The sequence below is a fragment of the Egretta garzetta genome, unplaced genomic scaffold, assembly GCF_000687185.1.
Source record: "Egretta garzetta isolate BGI_Z169 unplaced genomic scaffold, ASM68718v1 scaffold18, whole genome shotgun sequence".
NCBI lineage: Eukaryota > Metazoa > Chordata > Aves > Pelecaniformes > Ardeidae > Egretta > Egretta garzetta.
The window spans coordinates 3,174,884-3,188,150 of record NW_009260616.1 but is presented as its reverse complement, the minus strand read 5'-3'; the positions used below and the strand labels follow the sequence as shown (position 1 = coordinate 3,188,150).

Below are 13,267 nucleotides of genomic sequence, written 5' to 3'. Positions count from 1 at the left end.
ATGCTCAGATACTTCAGCCTAGGAAGCTTAAGTGGTGCAGACACAGATTCCATGTTGTTGCCATCCAGAATCAGACTCTGTAAATTGCAAAGGGAAGAAAATGCACTTGGAGGCAGAGTCACAATCAAGTTGTTCCGAATATCGAGCACCCTTAGTTTCATCAAACCTTCAAAATCAGATGCATGCAGAGTGTTGATGGAGTTACCAGCGAGTTTTAAAATTTCAAGGCCAGGTGGGAGGAAGGTGGGTATTTGCGTTAGCTGATTTTTGTAGAGTTCCAGGGACTTCAAGGTGCTCAGCGCTTTGAAAGTGTTGTTTTCTATTGATTCGGTGCCACTGCATGACAGGACCAGCTCTTCGAGGGCTGACATTCTCCTGAAGTCAGTAATCTTAAAAAGAAAAAAATAATTCATGTGATAATGCGCTATCTATTTATGGTTCTCCTCACTGGTTACTTCTTCTGGATGCTCTGACAATCGGTAGTATATACTGAGAAACTATATATTTAGAATGAGAACTTAAGAGGAACGGAATTGGTATCAACTACCTATTGGTAATGATGGAGGTGTTACTATAGGTACCTGCAGTTTGCCAGTATTTACTTAGATTTCTATGATTTTGTTGTCCATATTGCATCTGATTTTGAGCACACACACATATTTGAAGAAGGAGTATTCCTTTTATTCCTGCCTGGTGGATAGCCTGTGTAAAATGGAGAGCTAATATCACCAGGAGCAGAAATCTTTGCAGCGAATAGGTGGTTGTTAATGTTCACTGCGCTCAGTGGAGCTTGCTGGAGCAGTTTTGAGTTCATCACATGGCCACTTCCATGTTCATCACATGGCCATATCAGCAGTATAATCACTGCAGTGTATATTCCCCAGAGGAATATACACATGGATATCATCCCCTCTCCCTACTATAAAGTTTTGGCAGGAAACTAAAATCTGATGCTTGTATTTCTTCTCCCCCCACACTATCTCTCCTTTTCTTTAAAGTAAAAACCTCACGTATTAAGATGACCAAACCGAAAGTGTCAGATAAGTTTGGTCTGAAAATCACCTCTGTGGAACAAATTGCCTTTACAGAAACTTAGGTTTTGTTAGTCGGTAATAAACAGATGCTTTGCAGTGGTGAATGGAACTTAGAAGCTGACGGTGACTATAATATGCAGAGGCATGCTAATTGTGTCATTATTTTTCTGCTCTGTTGGAACCTGCTTGTTTACAAAGCTTGCCATCTTGTGTCTCAAGTTAAGAAGCAAACTTAAGTGAATCTGGCAGTTTCCTCCAAGCCGAGATATGAGGAAGCATGCAATGAGGGTGCACCCGGGAGTTCTCCGAGCGCACCAGTTGCTTACGCAGTAGTTTTCTGAAATTATCAGAGATGCTGCCCATTGATCTAGGTGCTTGATTTTTAAAAATTCATTGATATGGGAATCACAGGAAGCTCAGAGCAAGGTGAGCAGGTATTCTGCATGGAAGAGGTGGGAGGGAATGTCCTCATCGATTTCCCCCTCCCGTGTCCAAGAAACATCTCACTGCAGGTCTCAGGAGTACCACATCAGTAAGAGATGTTAAACTAACACTGTAGTCTTCATGCTGTTTGCCCCAGGACTTAGTAGCTACCAGCACATTTTGCTCTCATTGAGAGGCGCTATAAGGCATGTTCTACAGCATAAACCCCTCACCCCAGTCTACGTGGAAGGCAGCACAAGTCCTCTTGTGGCACAGGCACTGGGTAGTAATTTTGTTCTATGATCCTGATGGAATACAGTTGGCGATCATACTTGTGTATGTGAAATCAGCTTATAAAGGTGACTGTTAACAGATTCCTTCCAGCTTCATTTATCCATGTCTTGCGTGTTTTGGGTTTGTACCTCTTTACCTTAGCTACAAACTCTGCATTTTAACTTCTGTTAAAATTAGAGCCCATGCAGCTGTGAAAAAGGAGTCAGATTTCATTTTGCTTTCGTATCCTTAGTTGTTACTGCCTTTTGATTACATTTATTCTGTCTTGTAATTTCCGAGCATTGCAAGCTTTGATGCAGTTAGTGAGAAAGTATAGATATGGAATCTTTACTGATGCAGGTTTCTCCATCAGTTACCTTTAAGTTCAATGAGGGAATGTACATCCATAAAAAAGTTGTCCATTTTCTATTTTGTTTATAAATGCAGTTTTGTTTTATTTTTATATATATATATGTGTGTGTGTGTATATATATATATATATATATATAAAAATTATAGAATTACGTGTCCAGATTTGGTCATGATCGGGAGGCCAACCTCGCAAAACTTTATAATGAGAGAAGTCCCATAGGAAAGAACTTCGTTGCTCAAGAGCAGAAAAGCATCGTCATATCTAAGTGATAAAACAGTCTTAAAGAAATTGGAACAAATATGAACCTTCATAAGTTCAACAGGTTTTCTCCTCCAGGTTCAAAAGCAGTACTTCCTGCTTTTCCTTAGTTGATTGCTGTGTGTCTCTAAGAGGCTTAATTTTCATCTTATTAAGTGACAGAGCACCACACGAAGGTCAATGTACAGACATTTATTCTGCAATGATGTTAGGCTTCTTAATGCGGATTATTATAATTTCTATATTCCCCCTATTTGGTATGCTTAGCCAGGCTTTGTGGCTGTGCTGTTCTGAGACTTAAACATTTACCCATGCTGTTACAAACAACCCAGTCTTTCTAATATGAATCAAGACATATTTGAAAGCCTATCAGCTCTCTTTTTGCTATGAAGTGATTTTTTTATTCTCTAACTGGACTGTCTGTAAAGTGATACTAATATGATTTTACATTCTAAAAAGTAGATCTCCTGAAAATGGATCTAAGGTAGTTATTTTAATAGAAACATTTTAATTTTTTTAATGACTTTTTTTTACTTTTAGGATTTTGTGAACTGGAGTTTGTTATAAGCACGTTCTTAAACCAGTCCCCTGCTGTGGGGGGCAGATAAACAATTTTATTTTAGCAGATAAAACCCCAGATATTGATACAGTTAGATAACTAAATCTTAAAGTGAGAGTAGATGGGTTATAGTTGGTCTTCAAATCAAGGAGGAGGCAGAAATTATTGAAAAAAATGCTAAAAATCATCTAGTTTTGTTATGATTAAGTCTGTTTATAAGAAACCTCAGTTTGTAAAAATATCAAAAGCAAAAATCCCAGTAAGTGTTTTCAGTAATGATCAACCCTGTCAGAACAAACCCAAGTTGGTCTGGGTAAAAAAGATCTACTTTTTCCTTGGTTTTCTTCAAAACCTACTGTATTTAGCATACAAACATATCTTCTTTTCTTTTTTATTTCTTTACAATTTTAATAATAACCAATGCAAAGTAATGTCCAAAAGTATTTGGTGCTCAGTTTGAAACAACATGTGTTTATTCTTCAGACATGGCTAATTGCCAAACCATAGTATATGCGAAAGCTCACATATAAAAGTCTCTCGGAGGTCAGCTGTGGAAAGCCCAGGCTTCAATTCAACTTCTTTTTGAAAATATGTTATTTTCTCTAAGGTTAGGTAAATGAAGCAACTTAAAAAACAAACAAAAAAACCTCCAAACCCCTATGGAGTTCTTTTAGCACTTCCAGACGTGTAGTTTACAATCAGAAATCAAAACCTGTTTCTACAAGCGCTATGATATGTGCCAGTGGAATTGCTCAGCTGTGTAAAATTAAGCATATGTATTTATGATGTCAAGACCTCAGAAGCGTCATTTGTTGCTTGGAAATAAAAGTGAAAAATATATTCACAGACCCAGTCTAATCTTAAGGAAAGAATCTATATATCTACAGGCAGATAGCATGAAAGGATTTATTTCTTTTCAGTGCAAGTCAATAGTAGAAGTAAGGCATACTGATTGCTCAGTTGAATTAATGTATGCAGTGAAAAACTCTCTCCTTAGATGGTTTCATACACCATTTGTTCTGAACAGTCATAAAACATTTATCCCGCTGCTCTATTCACTTATATCCAACATTTAAATGCTTTATGATAGCTGACTTTTGCTCTAGTCAGAACCTAAGGCCACTTTATTAGTGTCTGAGGAGTAGCTGGCAGGTATGGGCAACTAGCCTAAGAAAGGAGAAATGACTCATCTTCTTTATCTTGGAAAGAAAATAATTGGGTTTTTTTTCCACAGAAAATGTATTTCCTACTGAAGAATTCATTTAACAGTTCTTTTGTTTAACTAGAGCACGTCAATATAGCCAAATCACACCAATGAACTTTGACTCTTGTAGGTATGGGAGCATAAACCAAGAAAACCAGAGATACCAGTAGCGGCTAAAAGAGAAGTAAACTCTTTCTCAGAGTTAAATTGTAAAATTAGTGTTTCTCAGTGGGCAACAGGTATCCCACATGCTGCTCTAAGCTGCCTCCTGGTCTATTTCATTCAAATCCTGAGAGCAAAATCAAAGATGCATTTCAGAGCAGTTGAAGTTATATTCCTTGTAAGAGGAAAAGCATACTTAAAAGAAAATGTATTTCTTCTGAATCAAACATTTCTTATTATTTGTATTAAATTGATACACAGCAAGCAAGTGTAATACAGGTGGCTGTATTTCCCTTATGTCTATCTACAGAGTTGAATTTATGAAATAAATAAATTTCAGAGTAGGAAACAGAGAAGCACCATTCCAGGGTGCAGTGCAAAATGAGCATAAACTGATCATGCCTTCAGTAATGTGACCCAGCGATGCCTCAAGAAACCCAGAATAAACTTGTTTAATAACACAAATAGCTGGCAGCTGGCAGCAGTTAGAATCCGCTACTGATTATATGGGTTATTAGATAGGCCTAGCATTGCTTTTAGAAACATCTCATGCTCTGCCTTAGACTCCAGCTTACTCCCTCTGCCATTTCTTATAGCAGTTGTATCTGAAACTTGCAACTCGGAAGGGGGAAAAGAACTTAATTTTCTTTCATTAGGGAAACGATTCTAGCTACCTAAAACCTTTCTGTTTACTGTGAAAAAGTATTATATTGTATCAAAAGTAGCAAAAGCTTTTAACAAGTTAAACAATTACTCTGGAAGTCAATGACCATATAAAAAACAAGTCAACATTTGGCTCCTACTTGTAAATTACTATTTTGTGAGTTGCATACAAAATACCATTGTGGCAGCGTGAACTGGTGCTCAGAGACTGCAGCATAATGAAAACACTATAGAAATATATTTACATATCCTTAAAAAGTAAGTAAAAATAAAACCAGATCTGGCAGCATTTCATCAGTTCTTAGAATGTGGAATAAGATTCTCCCTTCGCTTGAAAGCCATCACCATCTGGGAAGCACAGCTTTTGGTTACAGTGCACTACAGGAAGTATTTTTACTGGACTTTTTCCTACCTGGAGTTGTTTAATTTTGCTGTGACTGATGTAGAGTCTCCTGGTGGTAAAAGGAATCTCTCTGGGGATCTCTGTAGCTCTGTAGCATTGCACTGACTGGGCAGGGTCACAGCTGCATCTTCTCGGGCAAGCGGTACTTAGACCACGGTGAAAAGAAAAGACGATGACTAAAAGGTAAGGTAAATACATCTTCCAAAACAGGAGCTCTGAAATTCAGTCTCGCCAACATATAGCTTGAATTAAGCACCAAAGTCCTTTTATACCATGAAATCTGATAAAAGGATATTATGACTGTGTATTTTATCCCAGTGAAAAAACAGCAAAAACAATACCATAATTTGCCTGGGTTAAAATGTTGGCAGGCATTACAAAGAGTGAGAAACTTAAACAATGATAAGGTGCCTTTACATTTGTAGGTATGCGAAATTAGTGTTATTTATTACCTGACATCTAATCTGCAAACATCCATATTATCTCCAGTTTCCTAGTTTTGTTAAATGTGACACCACAGAGTTGGTGGAGAAAAGATAAAGAGCTGTTTTATAGTGGGGCTGTAAAACCTTTGTATCTTCTGTGACCCAGTATTAGAAACAGTAAAAACACCACCACAACCAACAGTGAAGCTTTTTCACTCTTCCTCTTGCATTATTCAGACCACCCCAAAACCCCAAAACTCAGGCAGCTATTTATTGTAAAGCTAAAATCTTTTTACCCACTTTCTGAGTATCTGTGGTAGAGCTGAGTGCTGCTGGTTGCGACACATTTTTTAAAGATTGGACAAAAATCTGAGTTACCTGTGTTTGTGTAATTCCCATAAATCAAAGTTTAATTATTCTTATGTTTGAAAATTACAGATGTGAAACGCTTGAAAGCATTTAGTATCAATCAAGCGGTAGATGATCAATAAGACCCCATGACAGATGGAGAACACTAAGGTTCCCCTCAGAGTTTTCTCTCTACTTATTAAGTCTTCTCTCATGTATCTACTAGCTGCGCCAGCTAGAAATGTAAAGTTTTGAACCGCTTACAGTTTGGCTTGTGATTATTTTACAAATTTTCTATGCGATGTTTTTTTCCTTTGTATTCAACAATTTACAACGTACAGAGCCATGTACTTAAGAAACCTTTGTATCTTATCATACTGTTACCTGCTTCTTTCCACCCTCTCCATTGCACCTTCAGCAGTAGCTAATCCTACTCCTTAATGCAGGACCAGGCCAGTTATTTTTCCAAGCAGAAGACGATGTCAAATTGATTTGACAAATGGATAACCGAAACGGGGACTGTCCTCCATGGGAATGCTTATTGGGTGCAGCTGGGCTTACACTGGACAATTGCCATACTCCCTCCTGGAGATCCTTCTGTCTCCTTAATCCCCTGCGCTGTGAGTATAGAACTGCAACCCAGCATCTGCTAAAATAAACAGCAAGAGCAGAAACTTTTCCTAAGACAGCCTGTCAAACTGGCATGTTTAACAAGCTATGCAGAAAAATCCTGCCTGACTTATGCTATAGTGATCAATGGAGCAAAAGTGAGTGGGTGAGCAGGATTAGCAACAGTGCTTTAAAAAAAATATTTTAACATATCTTGACCGAGGGTTTGGTACCTCATTTGTGGTTTTGGTTTTTTTTTTCCCTAAGAGTCAAAGCACACAGGCAAAGGTGTAAAACCTTTCTGTGCACCAACAGCTGCTTGCGTTACATTTTAGCATGCCCTGGAATAGTCTTTGATCCCCTTTTTCCACTGACTTGGGTTTAAATGCTGAGGTCACTCAGACAATAACACTCAGGATCTTATGTCGGTCTTTGTGTTCCTCAGAAATGTCTTCAAAAAGCAAATGCTTTTTGCTCAAGGAGGGTCAAAAGAAATGCAGATCAAACCCTATGGTTTGCAGTTTAGAGCTCTAGAGTGCTGCAGTCAGTCTGAGAATCCCTTTAAATAAGAACCCTATATTGCGTCCCTCCCTATTCTGTAAATTGTAAATCACTGAGCTGATTTTAGAATTCACAGTTGTAGTTACAAGGTAACGCCACAGTAAGGTGCCATTTTCTTGGCTCTTTGCATTTTTGAGTAATATCTATATACTTGGTCTTTTCAAACTAATGAAAGAAAACTTTATTGGTTTAATAGTTCATTTATGTGATATTAAAAATAACAATTTAATCAAGAAGGATATTCGGTATCCACTAATTTCTGATATATGTCTGCTTTCAGCAGCTAGGTATTTTAAAGTGGTAGCTATGAAAAATGATCCTATTCAATCTGTTCTGTACAAATTCTGACATGCATCCACCAGAGTTGATGCCTTTGCTTTTGCACAAATCTACGACCAGTGTGTTTTTTATTGATTGTAGGAGACCTGCTGGCAACAGAAGCCATGAAGAGTTACAGGACTGTATGCACGTAAGCCTAGCGGGAAGCAATGCAAAAAAAGAAAAGGTGAATAAACGCTCCAGGATCTCGGTTGTGGAAGCAGCACTGCTGGCCCATGAGTTGCACAGCTTTGCAGGGGGATGTTAAGAAAATCAATCACTGGTGGCCATTTCCTGCCAGCAGTTTTTATGTAAACTCTGCACAGCTTTCGATGGGGATTCCTGTATGGGACTAACGGTGTGATATTCCCCTCTGTCATTTCTCTGTTGGAAAGAATGAACAGCAGCACCCGTAACCAAAGGTAAACACTTCAGATCAAAACCTGCTAAACCCAAAGTTCGTGTCCAACTTCTTTGCATTGTTGGCATTTAATATGGACATTGGTTACAGAGTATGATGGCAAAGTAGTAAAATATATCAGACAAATTTGTATAAAACATGAGCTTGACACAAGTTAGAAAATCTTTCAGACTTGCTGCTTTTATTTCAGATCTGAAAAAGGGCTCATAAAGGATTGTAAAGTTTGGGGGTTTTTTTCCAAATATATCAGTTAGTCTAATAAAAATATTATCTTTTTGTACAAGCTTTACCTCACACAGCGTTTCAGCATCTACAGTACTGGTGTTTGAGCCTTTTCTTTCTTCACCAAAGTCAGAGGTTTGACAACAGCACAAATATGTATGTCAAGGCATAATTTTTTAACCTGATTACATTTAGAAAATCACAAAATAGTAAGATGACATTAAAATTAGAAGAATGAATCTGCAAAACTCTAGTTACGGAGCATTTAGAAATGTCTGAGTTAAGACAGCCCATAAAACCTGAAGGTGGATCCCTTGTAATATACATGATGGCACAGACCACACAAGGGAAGATGCAGTCATACCACAAAAACCATGGAGAAGCCGAGGTTTTATAGTCAGGGTGTCCCTTGTCTATGGAAAGGACAAATTTCAGGAGAAGACCAGCTTAGGGCCTGCAGAGGACATGGGTAGGAACTTGGTCCCTGAGGGATGTCACAAGCACAAGCAGTTTAGTGTCTAGGAGCTGCTAAGTGACAGCATATGCTCTAAAGAGTCCTTGGCATGTTTAGCTGCCATATGCTATCAAGTGCCTACTGCTGCGTACATGTGCATTTATAATTATCTTTTGCTGGAAGTTTTTAACTTGGATTTGGGCCATTTTTTCATAGGGACAACAAATGGCATTTGTCTGCTGCAAAGGTTACCTCTGGTCAAGCACTTCTCTCCAGAGTGGATTGGGCTGCTAAGGGAAACAATCATAACATTATTTTTAAAAACATTATGCTTCCCTTAATCAACTGTTGAATAATCTGAACTGCTTTACAGAAATGATTCTTAAACAAAGACCCTCAGAGGGTTACACTGAATCAAGAATGTCAGCCTAGATGCATTCTAGGCAAATTAATGATATCTAATTAATATAAGGATTATAAATTTATCAAAAGTTATTTTGGTTTTTATTCTTACAAAATAAAACTGTGAGTAGAGTTTCACTGAGGCCTGTCTGAAAATGATGTATCAATCTTCTCCATAAGCCAAGGATTTTGTGGAAATATTTTTTATCCACTTTCATAGTATGTGGAGAACGTGCTTTCTGACTCCAGGCAAGGTCATCTTCCTGCACTGGAAACAGTTGCTGGATGACTTAAAGCAGATTTTTCCTCTGCACAATAAGTAAGCTAGGCTTCCTTTTCTTCTTCCACACTGGCTGCACAGAAGAGACGGAAGCGATAACCCCTGAGGAATTTCTCACATTTCTCCTGTATGTGGCACGTTTGCATTCCAGAGGAACTAGCGCAGTGAAACCTGTTGAAAAGGAATGAAACTTTGTTAAATAAAAATTCACATATCAAGGAGTTTTAGTCATTGCCAGTTTTGTGATAGCACTGAGGGATGCCAACTGAGATCAGATGCATCTGAGGCAGGCACCCCACAAAAAACAAACAAAAAAGACAGCCAACTATCAACTCTCTAGGCCTGCAAGGCAGGAATCACCTAAAATGTAAAGAACTAAAAAGCCTGGTGTTTGTTAGCAGAAATTTTCTGCAATGACAACTGAAAATGTATGTCCCTTTAAGAATCAGTGCGGATGGATAATTTTCTCCTCTCTAACATGCTTTAGAAAGGCACATCCTAATCATCTAGTCCAACTCCTTTCCTAGAACATGAAAATCTTGCTTTACCATCTCAGTTTGCTCTCATACTTTGATACCACAAGATACTGTTTTCCCTCCGTTCCGCCCGTGGTGTCCCCACCTGTGACGGTACAACCACCCACGCGATCAAACCACTCAAGATGCTTCAGTGCTAACCACACAGAAGACGGCCTTGACACGTGCACGTGCTGCAGCCTGGCACGCACAGCTGGGCAGCTGCAATTACCGAAGTTTCCGGGCGAACTGACCCTCATGTGCAAACATGTGTGTTTATATTGTAAATTCTTTGTGCAGAGGCTAGGTCTAACCAAAGGTTTGTAGAATATCTCATGCAACACTTTCCCAGTCTTGGTGTGGACGTTAGATACCAAATACACAGCAGCAGTGACGTCAATCAAAATACTCGTTAATTTTTTTCTTTTGATTTGGGTATTACTTTGCTTTGTTTTGTATGAAAATGTGTCCTCCTCATGCTTGAGGTCATTTACTCTTTAAGCACAAGGTAAGTTTTCAGATAATTTATCAGGTACTCCAGTAATGAGTTAAAGTACCTAGGTTTAAATTTATAAAACACTGTCTGTACTCAAATGTACTTCATAGCAAAGTAACACCGACACCTCATATTCTCTACACTCTACCTTGTCTAGAATAATTGAATTCATGTGCATAAATTATCTGTGAAGAAATTAGCTGGTGATCAGCTTCACCAGCTCTGCCACATGATAGACAAGGTCAAATGAGCAGATCAAGAAGCTCTCAGTGAAGTCCTTTTGACATTAAAAGTCTTCAGTGAATTTAAATTCTTCTTGACGTAGAACTTGCTGCAACTATTTGATTGTTAGAAATGTCTCTCAGGTGTAGAAAGGATTCTTACAGCTAGACCAGTTGACTCAAAGTATCGCTGTTCATTAAATGTTCTTCGGTTATTTTGTTGACATTATTGGGGTAGAGCATACTACAGTTTACTTTAAATTTATTTAATCTAACTGAAGGCCAAAATTATTACTAACCTCTCTTAGGTTCAATTCCATAATTACTGCACAGCTTGCTTACGGAACAGAGCTCAGGCTGTCTGGGGGCTTTTGGCAGGAGTTTCAAGTGTAACGAATTGATCAGATTTTTCTAGGGGAGCTACAAGTGTAGTTTTGAGATAATGAGATTATTCATGTGTTTATCCTTGTATCAGTGCTTTTAATTTCAACCCCTCTTTTACACATTATTTCTGGTCAGGAATATAAATAGTACCTAATGGTAACTATATTTACTAAGATTTGGTGCCACAACTGCAAATTTTCTTAATAATATATAGCATTCCTTCCCATTTATCCATCGTCCAGCGAGTATTAGATAGTATGCTGCAGGTTGGCTTCTAAAAGAACTGTATTTGAGAAGCTAATCTCTGAGTGGAATAAGCAGAGGCAGAACCTTGTTTGACCTGTGAAATGTAAAGACATGGAAAACAAAGGTTTTAGCACTGATAAGGGATGAATGAATTAAAATTAATGACCACAAAACTCTGATACCACTGTAGATAAGGACAATTTAAAATAGAGCTGGACCAACCCCTAAGCTAAAGGGAAAGGACACTAAAATCTGAGAATAAGAGATTCTTTAAAAAGAGGCAGTCATATAGAAACTACATTAAGTGTAAGTTTTTTAAGGCGGTATTTGCTAGATATGTTATGTAGTAACTATGGGAAACTTTCTTCTCAAGATGAGCAGATACTGTTCAAATGCACAACTGAGATATATTAGCAGAAAAATCTAATGCTTGGCTAAGTGATAGATTACTGTTCCATTAAATAAAAAAGGCAAAGAATGTAACGTAATTCTATAGATACTTCTCCAGTGTGATATCTACCAGAATCAAAGCCACAACTAACATAACTGCTGGTCCCGAAACAATTTTATTATGCGGCTGAACTAATTTAAACAATAGCAATAGTTTAGCTTTTGGTACAGCAAATACTTCGATCCCCCATCAGGTGCTGTTGTGAATAAAAGACAGTCAGTATGGCTGTGGAGAATGAACATTAGAACGAAGGTCAAGCAATTGCTCTGTTAAGCTGGGCTCACTCAGAAGCTCTTGGGCAACTTTAGACACTTAAACCCTTCACTCAGATACTATTCTGAATATGCCAATTTACCGAGCCAGGATTTTTTCTGTGAGTATATATAAAGGTGTTTGTAGCTTTTGTTTCCATCATGGATGGGCTTAACAGTAAGAGCATCCCCGTTAGATGCCCACTTTGTTACTACCTACCTTCAATTACAGTGCAGACAATTTGAGCAGTAAAGGGCAAACGAGCAGGTTTGTAATAACAATCTGTAAGCTTCTTGTCAAGCCTATGATAGAAGATCCCAGAGGAAATGTGATATCTACTGTTAATGGTGAAATTTGCTTTTTTCCAGCTCTTCTGAAAACACAGACTGGTGGAAACACAGTTCTTTCCTGCTTTGACGTCTCTCTTCACATTCCAGGTGAGCGGTCTAACTACTAAGCTGTAAAGGAGTATCTTTCTGTCTCTCTGCATCCCAATCAATTATTTATGCAAAGCGGAGCAAGGAAAGAAACTCACCCCAGGATGCTCTACAGCCCAGGGGCAGGGCCTGTGTGCAGGGGTCCATTCTCTTGGCATCATTCTCTGCTGACCGGGGGGCCCTGGGCTTCCCCTCTGCTGTGCTGGCGGAGTAGTTTGTGGGGCCATGTGGTAGGCAGGATTAGGGTCCTGATCTGGGTTAAAATGATCCTTTTTCTCTTTTGAGGTGGAATTACTACTTTGATGCAATAAAACCAAGCTGTGTGAGGTCTCTACAAGACCTGCTAATAAAACTCCCACTGAAATCAACATCAGAATCAATCACGGTATTTCAAAGCAGATGAGCTGTAACCAAGGTGAGTGCCTTGGAGAAAGCACCCGTGTAGAGATAGCTTACTCCCTGAAATTTATTTCATTTTCAGAACCAGCATGAGCTAAAAAAAAAAAAATATATATGTGAATACTTTTTATATGGGTGTAACGGCATTCATCAGTGCTTGTAGAGATGCAAAGGTGCCTGGGGCAGTCCTTTTTATACAACACTTGCAAGTTTGCATCTTTGCCGAGCACAAGCGATGAATGTGTAACTGCAAAGCCAGCTGCGTGGTTTGCTCCTGCTCATCGCGCTCGCGAGCACAGCGCCGGCGACTTCTCCTTCTGCTCCCACTCCCAGAGGAGGAGGGAAATGCCTGCATTTTAGTAATTTTTGTTGGCATTCCAGCTACTGGGACTCCCGTCTCTTGAACCCCGACTTTTCCGGAAGACCCAAACGACATGCGGGAAGGGCCCACGAGGGGTGTGGGGGAAGGTGTGG

General features: G+C 38.8%; 1 protein-coding gene across 1 annotated transcript in view; it reads right to left on the bottom strand.

The window, feature by feature from the left end:
• The window catches only part of LOC104131962 (nephrocan), an 8,431-nt gene extending 2,881 nt beyond the window's left edge, over positions 1–5,550 (bottom strand). Inside the window, 3 exon segments of the mRNA XM_009645188.2 lie at positions 1–2; positions 4–389; positions 5,362–5,550. The exon segment at positions 1–2 is cut by the window's left edge and continues 466 nt beyond it. Coding sequence (XP_009643483.2) covers positions 1–2; positions 4–389; positions 5,362–5,550 — 577 coding nt within the window.
• Between the last annotated feature and the right edge of the window lie 7,717 nt (positions 5,551–13,267).